Source organism: Genypterus blacodes, unplaced genomic scaffold (genome assembly GCF_046128005.1).
Source record: "Genypterus blacodes isolate CSIRO-AG114 ecotype Tasmania unplaced genomic scaffold, CSIRO-AGI_Gbla_v1 ptg000067l_1, whole genome shotgun sequence".
Classification (NCBI taxonomy): Eukaryota; Metazoa; Chordata; class Actinopteri; order Ophidiiformes; family Ophidiidae; genus Genypterus; species Genypterus blacodes.
Window position 1 is genome coordinate 13,139,468 of NW_027466879.1, and position 18,355 is coordinate 13,157,822.

General features: G+C 40.2%; 1 protein-coding gene across 5 annotated transcripts in view; it reads right to left on the bottom strand.

The window, feature by feature from the left end:
• The window catches only part of chd9 (chromodomain helicase DNA binding protein 9), a 62,588-nt gene that overhangs the window by 24,792 nt on the left and 19,441 nt on the right, over positions 1–18,355 (bottom strand). For all 5 annotated transcript variants that reach the window (XM_076155874.1, XM_076155873.1, XM_076155877.1 and 2 more), the window contains 9 exons: positions 16,358–16,761; positions 5,791–5,899; positions 3,851–3,997; positions 3,542–3,610; positions 3,388–3,443; positions 3,046–3,163; positions 2,713–2,799; positions 2,292–2,429; positions 1,341–1,462 (listed from right to left, as the gene is read on the bottom strand). In XM_076155874.1, the coding sequence (XP_076011989.1) occupies positions 1,341–1,462; positions 2,292–2,429; positions 2,713–2,799; positions 3,046–3,163; positions 3,388–3,443; positions 3,542–3,610; positions 3,851–3,997; positions 5,791–5,899; positions 16,358–16,761 (1,250 nt within the window). The remainder of the gene's footprint in view (positions 1–1,340; positions 1,463–2,291; positions 2,430–2,712; positions 2,800–3,045; positions 3,164–3,387; positions 3,444–3,541; positions 3,611–3,850; positions 3,998–5,790; positions 5,900–16,357; positions 16,762–18,355) is intronic.

The window sequence follows — 18,355 nt, forward strand, 5'->3', positions numbered from 1 at the left end:
CTCAGAAGGCATTGATTCTTATTACACTGATTCTTATTACATTTAATAGCTAACTTCTGCAACATGATTTGTTATTAATTTCTTTAACTTCCCAAATATATATGTATACGTGGAGATATGGATAATGTTTTTTGTGAATATGCAGTGGAAATACCACGTGTGTCATAATATGCTGCTGCATTTGGTGTTAATTGGCAATTTCAAAAGTGTATGTTCGGGTTCTCTGAGTGCTTTCACTGGTTGAATGGATACAGTGAAGAGGCAACAGGGGTTGAAGGAATATATAAAGATAAATAGAAAATAAAAGAAAGTATATAATTTTTAAAATATATACAGAGAACAAAGAAGACATAAACAACATCACCAGCAGTAATAACAGACCAAAAATATGAGATACAACATAATGGCAAATGCAACTGCCTGCGTTGTGTGGTGTGCACAGGCAAACCATTTATTCAGCTGTCCAGTGGGTGGAGGTTTTATGTCTTGATGCTAATTGCAACGTGCAGATATTCCCACTGGCCTCTTAAACAGCTCTCTTTTTTGATGAATCTCTCTGTGTAGGCATACACAAACTTGTGCATGCACACACCTAACAAAACCAATTCCCAGGGTTAATGCAGGCACACCGACATCATGTGCTCCAGATGTAGTATGTAAAGCTTAGTCTGTGATCGTGGGCGAGGAAAGGCAATTGTTGTTGTGGTTACTGCCGTGTATACCTAAACAGGAGATTTGACTTGCCTCATAGATCCAACCAAATAATGTGAGCACAGGCAAATCACAGCTCAGTCCATATGAGACAGCAAAGGTGATTCGTTATCTTCATTCCCGAAACACTGAGGAAACTCCCCTGGTAAAATATTTAGTCTATATTTATATATTCAAGTTGTCACATTTGGAAGTGTGCAAAACTTTTTTCTGCCACACAGTTTTAGCCTTAGACGTGTCAGATGATGTGGCTGATCTTGTTTTTGGCCAGACAATCCTAAAATCTATAGAAAACCTTGAGCAGATGTGTTACATTGAACAGCTTGTTGGCATCATATTCAGGCCTAGTTATGCCATATGAGTTCTCTTGTTCTTGAAAACTCAGTGCCTCATGATTTTTAATGCCCTTTTTATTCCAGCAGCATTAACGTTTCAAATTTCATAGAGATTCTGTCTTTTTGATTGTAAATACGACAACTTCAATCATGTTAGGCCGATTTCACAATCAAGAGGAGCAGAATTTATGGTCAAGGGAGATACACAAACCTTTGTTTAGCCTTTTATATGTATGACCTGGGAGACCATGTAGCAGTATGTGCAAGCACAGGCATACATTCTTTACAACTGACCTGTTGTACCAGTTGAAGAGGAGCCAATTGACTCCTTCCAATTGATAGTCCCTGAGGCCGTTGCCATTCCTGTATTCTCTCGACTGCTCCCTCTTCTTCCACAGGTTGGCTGGGGGCCGCTCCTAAATGACACATTTTAAAGAGACAGATGATTTTCTTATCAAAGTGTTTAAAAACAAGTTTCGGTATCAAATCTACAATAAAAAGTGTGGAATAAAAATGGTTTTAATAATATCAAGCCTTTTAACTACTGGCAGCCTTAAACAGTTCAGAGTCAGAGAGTGATGTTTTTAAAAAGGTAAGACAAGTGATGAAAAATTGAAGACAACGACACAGGGCTCCAAACTTCTCACAGCAAGGTGGTGTCAAGACCCTGCCAGCATTACATTCTGAAAATTCATCTTGAAAATGTATTTTAAAATGTATGTCTTGCGCCACCCCATCATTAACATTAGTGCTTGGCCTAAGGCTTTTACACACAGTGACAATTCTACAGCTAAATTAATAAGAGCTGTGAATTTCCCCAAATCGCTGTAAAGAAAATATAAGTAGGTAGGAGGGGTGGATGATCAGAAGACAACTTTTGACAAGAGAGAACATGAAAATGTGCATGCTTCCGCTTTAAGTATTTGGTACGGATTCTTATTACATTTGGGAGTGACTTACTCCCGCAACATGATTCGCTGTTCTTTTTTTTTCTGAACTTCTTTGATTTCACGAAGAAGACGAGATGGTCTTCAGAGTTCTATAATAATTGATCTTGTGTAAGTGCATATGCCTGAAAGGAGTTGCTGGAGTCTATCCCAGCGGTCATTGGGTGAGAGGCAGGGTACACAGAGAAAATCAACTCGACATTCACATCGCCAATATGGACTATCAGTAAAAGAAATACAACTATATGTACAGTGATGGGGAGAAAGAGAGTAGAAAAAGGTGTGGGTTTGGGCTTACCATCCTGCGCGAGTCTGGCTTGGCTGCCTGCAGCTGCTCAAACTCCTCAATCTTGCTCTGATCCACATCGTCTTTCAGCTCCCAGGTGCTATCCTCATAAGGCAGTGAACACCACTTCACCAGGTAATAAACCACCTCCTGTAGCAGGTAGAACGACATTAGAACTGGGAAAGACGAGGCAGTGCCAGCTTCTGCTTTTATGATGTTAACAAAGGCTTCAAGGTAGCCCTTTAGAATGGCCTTGGGCAATTCTGTTCTACAAAGACAGTGCTGGAGCAGTATTTATACTGAAAGGGACAAAGACCACAAAACTGCAAAGGAGTAAAACAGGTTCAAGCATGTGCACCTAATTAACTTCGCACAGACATAATCCCTTATCACGGATATGATTACCAAATGAACAAAAATTCTCCTTCCATACCTCTCCTGTGTCTTTGTCCTCACAATACGACACCTCCAGTACTCTGTCTACCTCAACGTAGTCAGGGTTAAAGGGATCCTCTTCCATCTGAGGGACCGAAAAAGATGAGAGAGAGAAAATCAAACATCACTGCCTACTCACCATACGTCACTGCCTACTCACCATACACACATATATATATACACAGTGTATATATACGCACACAGAAACAGCCATGCACACACTACATGTGCGACTTCTGTAGATGCAAAAGCTTGCAAACATTAGCATGCACAAACACACAGCTGCACACACCAGATGTTCACATACACATGCACAACCATACAGCCTTACATCTGCAAAGAAGAGTGCCCTCTGTGCTTGTTTCATCTTAAAGCGTTTGATTTTCTGCTGAATCCTCTTGTCCTTCACTAGCTGCTGCTCTGTGGCCCACTCACAGTGGAGGTAGGAACTGACACACACAAACACAAACACACACTTATCAGATGATCAGAAGAAAGTCCCTGAAGAAATCTTCTGAAGGGCATTATTAAATATTGCACCACATTTTATTCCACCTTTAGTGTAGTATAAGTCCATCAGTACAGCATGGCTTTCATTTATAATATGTGTCCTACCTTAACACATAAAAACCAGAATGAAACTGATTAGATTAAGACTGTTGAGTAAACTTACTAGTTTTTGTATTTTACAAAAAACTCCTCCCCCTCAACCACCACACCTGGAGAGACCTACATAGAGATAGAAAATAACATTAAATTAGCAATAATTACCACCTGTGTATGGAGTTTCACTTAAACAATAAAAAATACTAACAAAATAAAATCACCTCTGTCTTAGCAATGCGAGAAGACATGATTTTATCAACAACAGCAGCATCCTCTTCACTGGGATTCTCCTGTAGACACAGTAGAGATAAAACATACATTGTAAGAGTTATTTCCAACACACATACGTAGCACAGCTCATGAAAATTACAACAGCATACGTCATCACTATATCATACGCATATTCTACGATCAACTTTAAACAAAGGTCTAAAGAGTAAACTCACATAGCTCTGTCACATAAAACGTAAGCCTAAATGTAATTCATTGTTTCTTTTCAAAGCAAGGGAGATATGAGCAGAATAACTTACTACAAAGAGCTGGACAGCAGGCTTTTTGCATGCTGCAGTGTTGCTTTTCTTGGCTTTGACAATGACCTTGACTTCCTCATCCGACAACCTGGCCTCAAGCTCTTCTGCATACTTCTTCCTCTTTACCTGACGATTAGATCGCCTCTTCTGGAACAGGAAGACAAGGAGGGAGAAACAGATTTATAAATATTCCACCTGCACTTATTTTAACAAATGGAAAAATGTACTGATTTAAAACTGTGGTTACTTTCCACAGTTGATGATATATAAGAGAGTTCATCATTAATTTCCCAAGAATAATCAGCAATGGGTTAGTTTATATTTCATGCACTGGCATTGACCCAGCTGGCTTCACAGGTTTTTGAAATGTGTGATAATAGTGCCACCACTACATTTGTATTTCTTCTAGTTCTTGTACGACCACTTCACCAGCAGCTGTTTTTTGTATGGTTTAATTACATGCAATTTGAAAACAAGACATTTGGATTGATGTAGATGGCAGAAGGAGAAACCCAAAAGGCAAACTGTCCTTTTCATGTAATAGCAATGAATTTGAATTTCTGCCCTCTACATATTTGATGCATCACAACACAAAAACTACAATAAAAACATGACATCTAAATAATGCTTGCAACATATTTGCTTCAACAGACTATTGGATGCAATGTAGCTTGTCACTGCGCAAATGAGTTAACAGGCGTTGTTGCAAAGAACAAACGCAGTCAGAACTCCACAAAACAAGATTTCAAAGTGATTAACAAATGTACCATCTTTCTACTCCTTCCTCGTCAAGCTTGCGTAACTGTCGTATGCTTGGTCTGCTGTATCCAGCATCAATACACAAACCCCTCTTAATGATAAGATGTCGTTAATTAGGAATAAATGGCGCAGAGCCAAGGATAATTAGGTGTGCAGGATAATGTCCCTCGATACTTAGCCGAACATCCCCAACCCTGGCTGACTAGATACTGAAAAGTCAAACCTGCCACATGGTTTGACAATAGGCTTGAACCCCTGAAGGCTATGCTTTCCTTCCCAGCAGCCGCACCACTTTGACTTCTTCCACTAGATGATCCTAAATGAGTCATCAGCTGTTTTAATTAAGACCGAGTGTACTTTTTAGAGAGCCTAATTACATATGTGCATATTATATCCTAGGAAGGAGTCCGGATGGAAAGCAAACAGGAAGAGGGACAACAAGGACACCAGAAGGGGACACCCTCTCAAGCCCTCACCTTGAGAATTCTATATAAGGTACTGTATATAAAATGGCTAACAAACAATGTGCCCTCATTTGAAGAAACACTGGGGTAATTTAAAGTTTCCCAGTGTTATGTAATCAAACAGAAAATCACTAAAGGATTTTAATTTTATGACTTTTTGTGAGAACTTGTGAGACTGGAACCCAGATAGATGTTTAAAATGAATTGTAAACATGTAAATAGTGCTGAATGTCATTGCTAAGATGTCACCATAAAATGGTGGCGTGTGTGTGTGTGTGTGTGTGTGTGTCTGTTGACACAAAGGTGCGACTGTTGATGTTGTGACCTAGATAATTCCTCTATGCTGTCAGTCAGCTCCATCATCAACAGAGATAAGAATGTGTACTTGATCGCCACCCACTGCATGACCTCCACATGAACCACAAAGCTTGCAAGTAGCAATGTGAGCAGTCGGGCTGAAGACACTGGTCTACTTAGGGCTTCACTTGAACCAAAGAAGCAACACTAGCAGAGCTATAAAAAGGGGCTGAACAAATTAAATAACAGTAACAAGTGTTTTTTATAGTAAGTGAGTGAGTAAATGAAAATGAATGAAACAGAATGCAATGAAACACAACAGTAGCATCAATATGTATATGTATTAATACCGTACATACAAGATAGATAAGACAACCAGACAGACAGGTGTGTGTGAGTGTGCGTGTGTCTGAAACTTACAGAGTCGTCACCTTTAGAAGAGTGTCGAGGAGGAGGGTCATCATCTGACTCTTCCGCTGAAGACTCTGGCTTTCGCTTCTTCTTCTTCCCAATCTTGATGACAATTTTCCTGAGGGAAGGAAAACGCAACACATAAATGACATACATATATCGCAAGTAAAATATCTTCCATATGCACTGCCATGCTTACTGCATTATTGTTTAAAGGTATATTGTGTGTTATCAAATGCCTCAATGTCTAATTCAATAAAGATATAGATACAATAATGACATCAATATTTTTGCTCTCACCAAACTATAATGAAGAAGCTATATCTACATATTCACCATCACATTTCATCATTCATGATATAAATGGATAAGAACGAGCCTCCTCCCTTTTAAAATTATACAATTAAGAAGACTCTTAGGCCCTGCAGAATGTGTACAGTATATATTATAATTGTTATGTAAAATAAATTACTCAAGGAAAGCACATTTCCCACTGTGTGCAACTTCTCAGCCCCTGTGAATGTGTGTGTACATGCATAGGTATGTATGCCAATGCGAGCTGTTTGTTCCTGTATGAGGTGTATGTACCCATCTATGTATTCATATCAACAGAACACAAAAACAATAGATCAGCTGACAATAACTGAGGCATCCAACCTAACACAACAGAAGAGCAGTGTCCTTTTGTAATTCAAAGCAGGCTTTCATCACCATATGAATGGTTATTTTCATTTCAACCATTCAAAATCCCAATTAAACACTGAGCTCAAGCACCATGGGGACAAATTGCTGCTTAGTAATCAGAATGCAGGTCACAGTCTGTCAGGTCATAACCAGCAAACCTAACTGAGAGGACAGCAAAGGAACACTGGCAATATGACTGTTCAAACGCTCTTTGTGGGGAAAGATTCTAGTTTACCTCTAGCTTTCAGTGACATCATCTAATGTCAATGGATGGTGAGTACAGAGGAAGTCCGATTTACACAAGTGTTTATCTGTTCTCTGCTTCCAGGCAGCTGAGGGGCGTCACTCCAGCTCATCCAGCTATTGGATTACCATAACAGCACTTGAGTCAGCCCAAATTAATTCCCAGTGTATTCATGAAGAGGACACTATGGATTACTTAATGATATACACCGATTCCACTGCTCAACCACAGAGTATAAATTAATGCTGCTTGAAAAAGAAGGAAGGCAGCACGTTGTTGCAAAAATATCACTTCCCATGGCCGTTTCTTTTGTAGTACAGGCATTCCAGTAAAGAATCGTCCATGCAGTTTTACTTGCATGTAACACGGGAAGATGTAACACTGAAATTTAGAACAGTATATCTGTTTAAGTTAAACGGCATGACTGAATTGTGGCCGACACTGGGACACAGCGGCAGAGCACCTGATGGGCAGCCCCTCATCTCTCTTGCATAAAATAATTCTATTATTCGTCACTTTTGGGTGCGGTCATATTGGCATGGGTGGTGATGGGGATTACTGATCAGTCATATTTGTCAATAGTCTACGCTTGATCTCACTGTTTGTTCCTTCCGTTTGTGTTACTGTTCCTGGTAATGATCTCAGTCGTGTCACTGTGTGTCATGAAGTACAAAATTCACTGTTTCGGTTTCTCATCAGCCTTACAGACATTAGTTGTGTGTTGTGTACAGCACAGTACACTCAAGCACAGCAAAGTTGGTAGAGCAACAACATGAAAATGCGGACCCCTACCGTGCCCCTTGTCTTAGCATTTGTCTTTTATCTCCCTGTACTGGATATGGACCCTCTGCTGTTGGTACTGCCCACCGCCAAAAGCTAGAAACTGGTTTTATCGCTGCCATTCCACTGGTGATTACTATTAGTGGGAAAAGGGTGTACTAAAATCGCAAAGGCAACCTCTCATATCTGACACCACTTCTGCTTTACTGTGTCAGAACAGAATCAGGATGGCTCACACTCACAACTTCAACAGTTTTTTTAGACAGACAAAAGAGAAACAAAGAAACAACTTCATTTTATGTTTCTTGAAGAGACCTGGCTCAAAAGTGAGGTTGCTGCAACACAACTACAACTTCTATTACTCAATTAGACACAAGAGAAGAGGAGGTGAGATCCCGATTATATCTACTCAAATGATCTTACCTGAACATCTTATTCCTTTATACCTGGCTTTTATATTACAATCTAAATCTATGGTTATGATAATGATCTCAATAAACCACTACTGCAGTCACCAGAATATCTCCCATAATTCTCTTACCTGCTTTCATTGATTATCAAAAGCTATGAAAAAAGCATGTCACTGTAGCTTCACATCAGTATAGTAATATACTGGATTTGGTTGCATCATGTGGGCAGGAATTGAAAATATCAACATGTCTGATCTCACCATCTAATGCTGCCTGTGAACACAAATGTCTGAGAAATTACCGTGTTTCTAGTTCTGAAGTGAAGTTCTTTCTACTGAGAGCTGGTCAATGGATGACATAGTTAATAGTGGAAACTCCAGGATTCTGTTTTCTACAACTGACAAACTATTAATCCCTGCATGGACATCAGACCTATAATAGCAAGCCTGTCCTGAAAAATGTGAGGAAGTTTTTTTTAGCAATAAATTTAAAACCATAAGAGCAGGTTTTAATATACAGAGTGGCAACTCAAACTGTCAGCACTACAAAAAACGAGTGAATTCATTTTAATTTCCTCCAGTGAACTCCATCAAATAGTAAAAGAGAGCAAATCCTCCACATGCTGCCTTGGCCCAGTACCCACACAATTATTTAAGCGTGTTTTCAACAGTCTCTCAGATCATATTCTCCAATCATTTACACCGATTAAGACTGGAGTTTTTCTCTTATAATAGAACTTGTCAGCCTTTGGTATGCAGCTAGATATTAATTTGGTTTAAACAGTTTGATTTAAAATAAAGGCGATAATACCTGAACCTTTTGAAGTGAGATGAAACTCACTTGATCAGGCAACAGATTAACAGCAACAGCCAACATAGCATAACAGCTGGTCAAAACCAAACGCTTATCCCTTTTGAAATTGAGCTTGTTGCAGCTTGTTGGAGCAACATGGCTGAATGAGGAAACACCATACAAACACAAATACATAGAGAGAGGTTATCTGTATGAAAAAAATACGATGGCAGATGGATGCAGATCCAGGCATCTATAGCCGTATCTGCCTGGGGTAAGGGCCAAGGATAGTAGATTCTTCAACCAGCAGTGTGCTAAAGAGCTCTCTACCATCCCTGCCCCCCTCCGGATGATATTACATTTCAAAAATCCACTTTACAATGACACTCTATTGTTGCCATGCAACGTGCCCTTGGGAGTGTATTTTGACAATGTGGGCGGTAGTGTTCATAGTGACATCACTTCCTGTGAATAACACCACAACAGCGTGCATACTTAAACTATGAATGGCTAAGGAATCTGCCAACTCAGTGAGACAGAGTGGGAAAAAAAATCAACCAGCTGTTACACCAGGGGGGAATAGAAGAAATGCATAACAGGGCAGCCCAATGGGACAGAACACTGTGTTCTCCCTTGTCCAAATAATAGCTGGCTGGGATATGGGCCTTGCAGTCTCACATCACCAGGCAGCAGCTACAGCAACAGGGCTAAAGCATCTCTCTGATCCCCATATGGGAAAACCTGACCTGTGAAACAAGATACTTGAGCGCTGTGAAATCATGCACTGAGCCAGTGTTGAAAGAGAATTGTGCCTGGTGAGGCAGCTCCTTGGTTAAACTACCTACGTCATCTTAACATCAAAATGTATAGAAGTTTACACCGTTTCTAACTTCCCTCTTACCATTTCTTGTATTACTATGACTATAACTTACTACCTATTGTAGTAGTTGCCAGTGAACCCTGAAACAGAATTTCATTGCAGAGTCAACACGTGTTGTTCTGTGTATATGACAAATAAAGATTTTGAACCTCAAACCTGATACGATTAATAACATACACCTAATACAGAGGGGAAAAAAAACTGTGTGACACATCAAAGTCGTGTTTATAGCCTGTTTCCTGAATGCTGGGGCTGTACACAGGGCCACCAAGAAGTTTACTCATACTAATGCTAATGCACCCGCTGGACAGACTAACAAACTGACATATGTATATACATTATTCCAAATGACACGGAGAAGACTTTCAAACAATCCTCTTCCTCGGAAAACAGCCAACAAAAGAAGGTTTGAAAGGTCTGGTGTCATTTTACGCGTAAAGCTGTACTCACACATTGCAGAAGTAACTTTGAAGTACCATTGTAACTGCATCAGCTGACCATTACCACAACCGACCAGCTACCATGATGACATGTAAGAGTGTTTTTTATAAAAGTGATTTTATGCAACCAGCACTGTGAGATAACAGCAAACAAGCCAACAGGGAGCAGCTTATGTTCCCAAATTCAAGCATAAGAAAACAGGAATAACCAAAACAACACAACAGATTCATATTTATAGTCACAGCTCAATTAATGACAAACAGAAAAAACAATTGAATCCAACATGAGTGTAACTTTTACACATACTGTATTAACACTGACTGACTGTGTGGCTGTCTCCTTTTGCTGAACTCAGATTACAGTGCACAAGTCTGGAACCTGGATTTTGGAGGACCACAACCTGGTCCACACAAGGTTTAGAAAACATTTGCCACGACATTTGATTTAAACTAAGAGAATACAAAGGAAAGCAACTTTAGTCCGTACTTTGATTTATGTGATTTATCTGAATACATGCATTGGATCAATAGTATTTCCCCATTGTCAGAGTTTGCATGATGTACTGCATAATCACGTGATCGTATGAGGCGAGTCCTACCATTTGGAAAAAGCTTGTGGAGTTGTTATAATTCAATTAACGTGTATATACCTGAAGAAATTGATTTCAAATAGCATAATCCAGGTCTGTTACTGAGTAAGCATACTCGGTACACATGAGGTGTACATATGACTTCGAAGTACCTGTAAACGTGTAACTATACAACACGGAAAGGGCCGTTGTTAAGACTGACAGTCATTATCAGTTGTAGTTAACACTTAGGGGATATCTCAATGTCATGTCAACTCTAATGACACAGTGACACTACTTTTTCATCTTATCTAATGTAAATGACCACAATATGACCATTAAAAAAGTAAAACGTGCTATTTTCATTATGCTTCACTCATCAGTTAATACACTGATCATCCAAGTGAGCAGCCACACTTTCCACAAACAAAAAACTACCTGAGGGAAAATATGCTGCCTATTCATTTTAACTACAAGACCATTCAAAATATAGACATTTTAACACTCACTGTTAAAATTAAGGCACAATTAAAAGACTGAACAATATTTACTGAAATGTTTGATTTTGTTGAATTAATTTCCCCCAGCACAATGTTCCGTAATGTTTTTTTCTTTTTTAAGGTCACTCGCTTAGTCAGTATGGAACTTTAACTGCCACAAGCTGCTTGCCATTGTGACCAGGCAAAAGAATTTCCGATGTAACTCATACCAAAATAAATATCATCTTTCTGTAGTCAGCCCTACTGAGAAGCTGAACTTCTCCTATTTCAAAACTACACCTGTTTTGAACACCTTTCTTCCATGTTTATACACATTCACACCTGAGAAGTGCTTGTCCATTCCAAATGTTTATTACTGGAGGGAAAGCGTGTCTCATTCATTTACCTACCATGATCTAGAGCGGCCGCAAAGCAGATATTATGTGCTTCTACATCCTTGGAAGGTTTTGCCCGGCTGATTTGATATCACCAACAGATCCCTCTAATAATGGGCTACCACCAGCTGAGAGTGATAGGCTAGATGATCAAGACCTGCTTAGTTCCCTTCCTCCGACTGTGCCAAATAACCTCCATCCCTAACCCCCCCAAGTGTTGTCCTGCCCTACTTGGCAGTCCGCCCACTGAGAGTGTATGTGTGGGCTTGATTTTAATAGAAGCAAGATATGGTAGTGCTTTGCAGGCCGGGGGAACACAATGTGGTCCTTATGCATCTCTGAAGGGCAATGATTGCATTCAAGTTGTTCTAGATTGTGGGCGACTCAGTCATCTTCAAAAACGAATACTTAAGTGTGCTGTAGGTGTGTGTGTGTATATATATATATGTGTGTGTCTCTCATCCTGATGGGTTTATTGAGGCAGTGGTGCCGGTGCCTGTCAGGAAATCCCCCTTTCTTATGAATGGAAGGCCATAATCTTAGTACGGCACTGCATGCAACTGAAAACAGTAATAAGACCACCATCTTAAAGATAAATATCAGCACAGTGCACTGCGCTACTCTCGGGATTACTGCTTCAATCAGCACATTGACGATGTAAAACACATTTAACATACACACGACTGCATGCACGCGTTGACATTCATGCAAACAACTGTGAGCACGCGTACAACCATACTGACACACACAAGCAAGCTTAGACAGTATATGACACATGGCACAGATACAAAAAGATTAAAACTGGAAAAACAATTAAAAATCTGATTTTCATTTTCATAATGAAATGTGAGAGACAGATTTAAATAGTGATATAGGCTGCAGCATATAGGCTACACCTATCCTCCATTTTCTATGATGTAATTGATCTAGCACGCACCATTTTGTTTGATATTTTCCTGCTACTCCCTGCGTTGTAGTATCAGCATATTAAGAACATGCCTGCTAACAGGAAGCATCGCATTCACAGCCTTGAGCATGTTGGATTAACCAAATTTATATCAGGAAAAACATAAAAGGGAAACAAAAAGAGCAGAGGGAGCGGCACAGTGCTTTCATGTGGTGATTATGAGGTTATTTTTCAGCAGGTAGGCCGCATAGAAAAGCAAATTCCAGTCTGCAGAGAGCTGTGATCAGTCAAGCCGAGACTGTAAAATAACCCTTGCATAACCTATGGGTGGGTTTTGTCGGGGGAATATTTTGATACACGGTCCTTCCTGTTTAATGGACTAAATTCTACCGTGTTGTTACAAGCTTTCTTTAATAGACCGATGCATCACACATCACTATAATTCATGGTGGCATTTCCAATTGAACACCTGCGTCACCTCTCTGTGTAACCTTTGTATTTCATAATAAACATGAACAGCAAGGTTTGTGGTCATCCTCCCAAATTGCTGAGCAGACCTCTGTCATAACTTTCTCCAACCGGGCCACAACTCTTTCCAGCCAAGGCTGACCCATATTCACAAATTCCAATGTCCCCCGGTATTCCTGTGCCTCTGTTGTACACTTGGCTCATTTGAAAAATAGGACACTTGTCGTCAATGTGCTTCAATAATAGAAAATACATGGGTTACTAAAACTAACAAACTATCAATGTAGCAGGTTTTAGTTTAGCCTGTAGGATTTCCCTGGAAGGCACTCAAATTTGCAGTTCTACTTCATGTCATGTTCATGGTCACTGACACATTAGCTCAATGTTTCTTTGTGGCTGCGTATCAAATGCATGCCACTGCAGCTTTTGAATCCCTTTTTAAAATCTCCCTCCCGAATTCTTCTTTCTTATCAGTCAGACAGATTTTAGAAATAAAATAACAAAAAATAATTGTCCATATGATGACCTCTTAATGTTACTAAACTAGATTTGCAACCAAACCCTTTACACTTATTTGGTTAATTCTGTAAAAGGCTCATTCTGATTCTAAAACTCAGGTAGTAAAGGCACAGAATAGCACACAGAATATTCGTTAATAGTCTCATCTCAACCTAAATTCCCTGCAAATAGAACAGTCGCATGCAAAGTGGGAGTGAGTGTTCACACTAACCCAAACACACACACACAGTAGAGCATTAGTAAGACTATCTTCAACACATGTGTTCGCACACCCGCAGGAGAGCTGAGGCTTGAAGTAATGACTTCTGTAGTATGCTTGCGCTTCTGCAGTAGAAATGCATTAATATTTTATGGGAAGACCCTGGGTGGTGCGTACATAGGAACAGGTCTCCCCGCCAGCATGAAAGCCTCCCTAGAGTTTCAGTCATTAAGTACACAAGTTTCCTCCATCATCAAACATACAAAAACAAAATGACTGTCGCTCATAAGACACACACTCTGCTGCAAAAAATATGTGCAAATAGCAAACACATCAAATGACTGTACCCTGTACTTAGATACAGGGTTGATTATAATTTGTCTAATCGTCCTGCACTACATTGTGTCTGTCAGTATTATTGAAACGTTTGTGGCCTCGATTTTTCAGATAGCAAAATTACCACATCAATATCAATATTCTTATTTATTGGACAAGAACTTAGCCGAAATGCAGAAACCATGTGTGAAAAATGAAATGCTGCTTCCATAGCAATTATTCAGGTAATTAGCTGCCAGGTGAGCCGGATCACTACACTGAGAATGATTCACGGCACAGAAATCGTTCAACTTCTAATCTTTAAGGGATTGGGCATCCCGGCAAATTCAGCCCAATGTAGGACTGTGCAGGTGCTCAGAGAAGTCACAAAGAAACTGACAGCTACATCTAGCAATCGACAGACTTCTAATAAAGTGTGAATTGTTCAAGTAAGATCAGAAAAAGGCTGAAAAAAAAACATCCTTCCCTTTCATGAAAGCCAGGGGAGCCTATTCTTCTCTTGTCCACATCAGTGTGTCAGAAGCCTGAAAATGATGGTTTTCTAAATGTCTTTTTACTCGGGGTGTAGACCTGCATGCCTCCGTGAAAATCCACTGTGTACTCATCATTGCCAATGGTCAATTTCCCTTGACTCAAATTGTGTATTTTATTAAACCATTTCAATAATTGTGCTTCCCTTGCTGTATGCTAAATGGAAAGTGGACGTTCTATCCCACTTAATATGCTTTCCCTATAGTAGTGTAGTCATCAACAGTCAAATCCGTGTCAGTCAGGCAAAGGTGAGAATTCAAACATTCATTGTGGTGTAGAACTCTTTAGAAAGCCTGCCACAGTGTTGTGCAATGTCCACTTAGGGGGAAAAAAATGAAAAGATCTATGAGTGTGAGCTTGTGCTGAACCATGAATCTTCACACCTTAGATGAGACTTTCACGCAACTCCCACAAGCCTCTTGTGAAACTGAAATATACGTCATTGCCACACTTGCACCAAAGGCCATCTGAACTTATTTTCTCAATTAAAACAAAGGCAGAGGACACAGAGTAGGAGGAACAAAGATAAGCGATCTGTGTGAAAAGGATCTGAATTGCAGTAGCTCAAAGTAGCTCAAACGACAGGGGCTCATGCAGATTCCTGTGTGGGATATAATCATGACAACTCGAGTCTGAGGCTGAGTAATAACCCCACAATCTTGAAAAGCATTCATTCATCATGGTAAAAATGAGGAGGATTAAGTTAGGTTATAAAGACCTTACAGTGTGGTCCAAGCTTAACTAGTCACACTAACTAGAACATCAATTCCAAATTCTCTCCTCCACTGTGAGTGTCTTTATACTGAAGCTTGTGCATACACAGTGCTGGTTAAATCATGAAGTGGATTAAGATAGCCTACATTCTTTAGGTCTTAACATGAAACACAAAACACAGCACAAAAGTATAAATACTAAATCAACGGAGCAAACCACTCCTTGGAAAAAAACGAAACCATCACGAGAAACTTAAACTGAAAGGAACAAAGAAATACAAATCCCTCAGAACAAAAGCAAAAGCATTTTGCCTGAAGAATTTCCTGTCTAACGTCTGACCAGATCTAATTAGTTTGATGTTTCAAAATGCCAGGAATGCGTGATGCAAGGAGCGTTATGAAAGGGTGACTAACAAGGTGGCTGACAATAGCAACATAACAACAAAACAACAAGGGCAGGTGATAAATCCATCACAACTGCTGGTGGTCAGGAGGGAAACCGATCTGGACTTCTTCTGGAGCAAAAGAATTAAAGTAAGATTTGTTCCGTCAACTTGAATATGGTGAAATGGCTTCAATAATTCCACTGATTCCGATGATTATATGGACAAATTAGCAGGCAATCATTGAGGCATCACTCTTACTACTCTCCAAGACACAAGGCTTTCTCAATGATAGATGGCTGGTTTTCAGCTGCGCCATGACTTTGTTATTCTGCAAACATTCCCCTATTCATTCAGCTCCCTGCCTCTGGTCTGCGTCAGCTGATATTTCAATATCTTGTGCTGGGTGTGGCTTATAGCTGCACAGTTAAACAGGGGGATGGGAAGCAGATAATCCACACATCGCATTATTGCTACTTGCCTCGACACACTAGCTAGCAGTATCTTGTCTCTAAATGCAGCCTTTGTTTGCTCCTCCCATGTTTCAGCTGATGACTGTGCTTGCTTTATTGTTGCGGTGTGCTGTGAATTCAGTTGAACTTTGAGCTGCCATTTTGACACACACAGCCACGAGAAAAGGGAAACACTAACCAGTATGCAGATATAAATCACAAACAAAGGCTACAGTTGACCAGATCTACTCATTGGCGTTAAGGGCTAGTATTGTTATTTGAGCATTATCATAACGGTGAACTACAAACCGGTAGAGACCCAACTCTGAGCTCAAGCCTCATCTGACAGATTGACATTGTTCAGGCACTTTGGTGACAGCTGAGTGATCACTTACCCAATTTTGGGCTTCTGCTTGGACTTGGAGGAAGGCACAATGCAGGCTTTTCTAGAAACCTTCTCCTTTGACCGTGTCTTGCCATTTCCTTTGTGCTCACGGTGTGCCTTGTAATGTGAAGAGGAGCTGGGGAAACTCTCTGGACTCATAACCCTTGGTATGTTCTTCTCCCCACGCTGCCGTGCCTTGGCGATGGCCTCTGAAATTATCCTGTTGGCCTTCTCCTGCTTGTCCTCCACATTTGCCTCCATCTGATGATGCGTCCTCCGTGGCGTTCTCTTCTCTGATGAGGAGCTGGATGAGGATGAAGATGATGAAGAAGAGGAGGAGGATGATGAGCTGCTCTTCATTTGGGGACTGAGGACTGGCACTTGGCTACCAGGACCATTAGCGTTCTTTCGAGGCTAAGGGGAGAGGGAGCAAAATAAGAGAAGGATAATGAGAATCAAATTACAATGATTCAATTATAATGCCATCCAATTTTAATAACGAAGATCTCATAAATATTTAAGTTATGATGTCAACCAGGCTATTGGAGGTCACACAATCTTAAATCAGTCCTGAAACATGCTTTGCTACAAAACAAGGACCTAGGTGACATTTGTAGTGTCGTAGGTGACTGTTGTACCAAGCCAAACTATACTATAGCTGTTACATTACATTAGAAAAAAAAAGACAACACAGGCTGCTTTACCAATGAAACCTAGACTGAAATCCATTTAACTACACATGCTCAGCCAAGCAGGTACTGGATCAACTTAACTCATTACTTGCATGAACATACAGAAGAAACAACAAGGCAACCTTCAACTGGATTCAACACAGAGTGACATTCATGCTATAGAAAATACCACTGTAATCAATCAACGGTCCATTGTTAAGGCATTCAAAATGCCAGCGTGTCATTTTCAGGATGTGTAACATTCCACAAATGCTGTTGAACTAGAAAACCATACAATAAAGGTGAATCTTGAGGCTTTTTTATTCCTACTGAAAAATGTAACTAATCTAAAGTCATACAGCTCAGCTAATATGGAAATAATACAAGCAAACCATTGTTTCCTTTACAGGAAATGATGCCAGTAGATTGAGATGCCATTTGGCTGTACGATAAGCAGAAAATGAATGTGTTTACAAAACATAAAATGTGGTCTTATTGGAAAATCCCTGGAACCCCTGAAGAATACAATAAAACACAGTTATGCTGACCCTTCCGTCCATCAGTTGATTCATTCAGAAAAACACACTTGTGGTGGCTGTGTGAACCATTCAGACAGCACATTGTTGCCCTCCCTGTCTCGGATGCTCACTGGAAGGGGTTGGACCAGTGTTGCACGGCTCGATGCTCATTTTACCACCCAGCTCGCTCTCCAACTCGACTAATAGACTCTCAGCATGAGAAAGACAAGTCTTCCCCCAAGTAATCTTTTTGGTTGGGTGGAAAGGACTCTGTAACTGCTTTCAAACATCTGACACCATCATTCTCTACAGCGTCCAATATAAAAGAAATTATTTTAGGTGGGATAAGCACTTGAATTGTAGGGTAAACACTGGCTTTATGTAGTGGGCCACAGCGAGCCTTGCAGACATAAATAATCCAACCTGCCTGATACGTGATAATATGTGAATAATAGATGGCGTGACTGCAGTTATGCCTACACAAGCACGTTGTGGTGGGCCTTAAGCCCAGAGGAGAGAGAACCCATAAATGGATGACCTAATCTAAAAACGTGTTGCATATGCCTACATGGCTCAGGCACGGATGGTTGCTTTTTTTTCCCACACTGCAAGCTAAATAAAGAGAATTATCTTGAACCTCACCAACAAAGCAGGGGGAGGGGGTTCCATAACTAGCGCTTCATTTGGAAGGAAGGGGCAAAAACACACACGCACACAAGAGCTGCATTATGTTTTTCACGTGTGCAATGCTGCTGGGGCTAATAGGGGGAAATTTATAGCTTCATGCAGGAATGTTCTCATTCAAGTTGATGGTAAAAA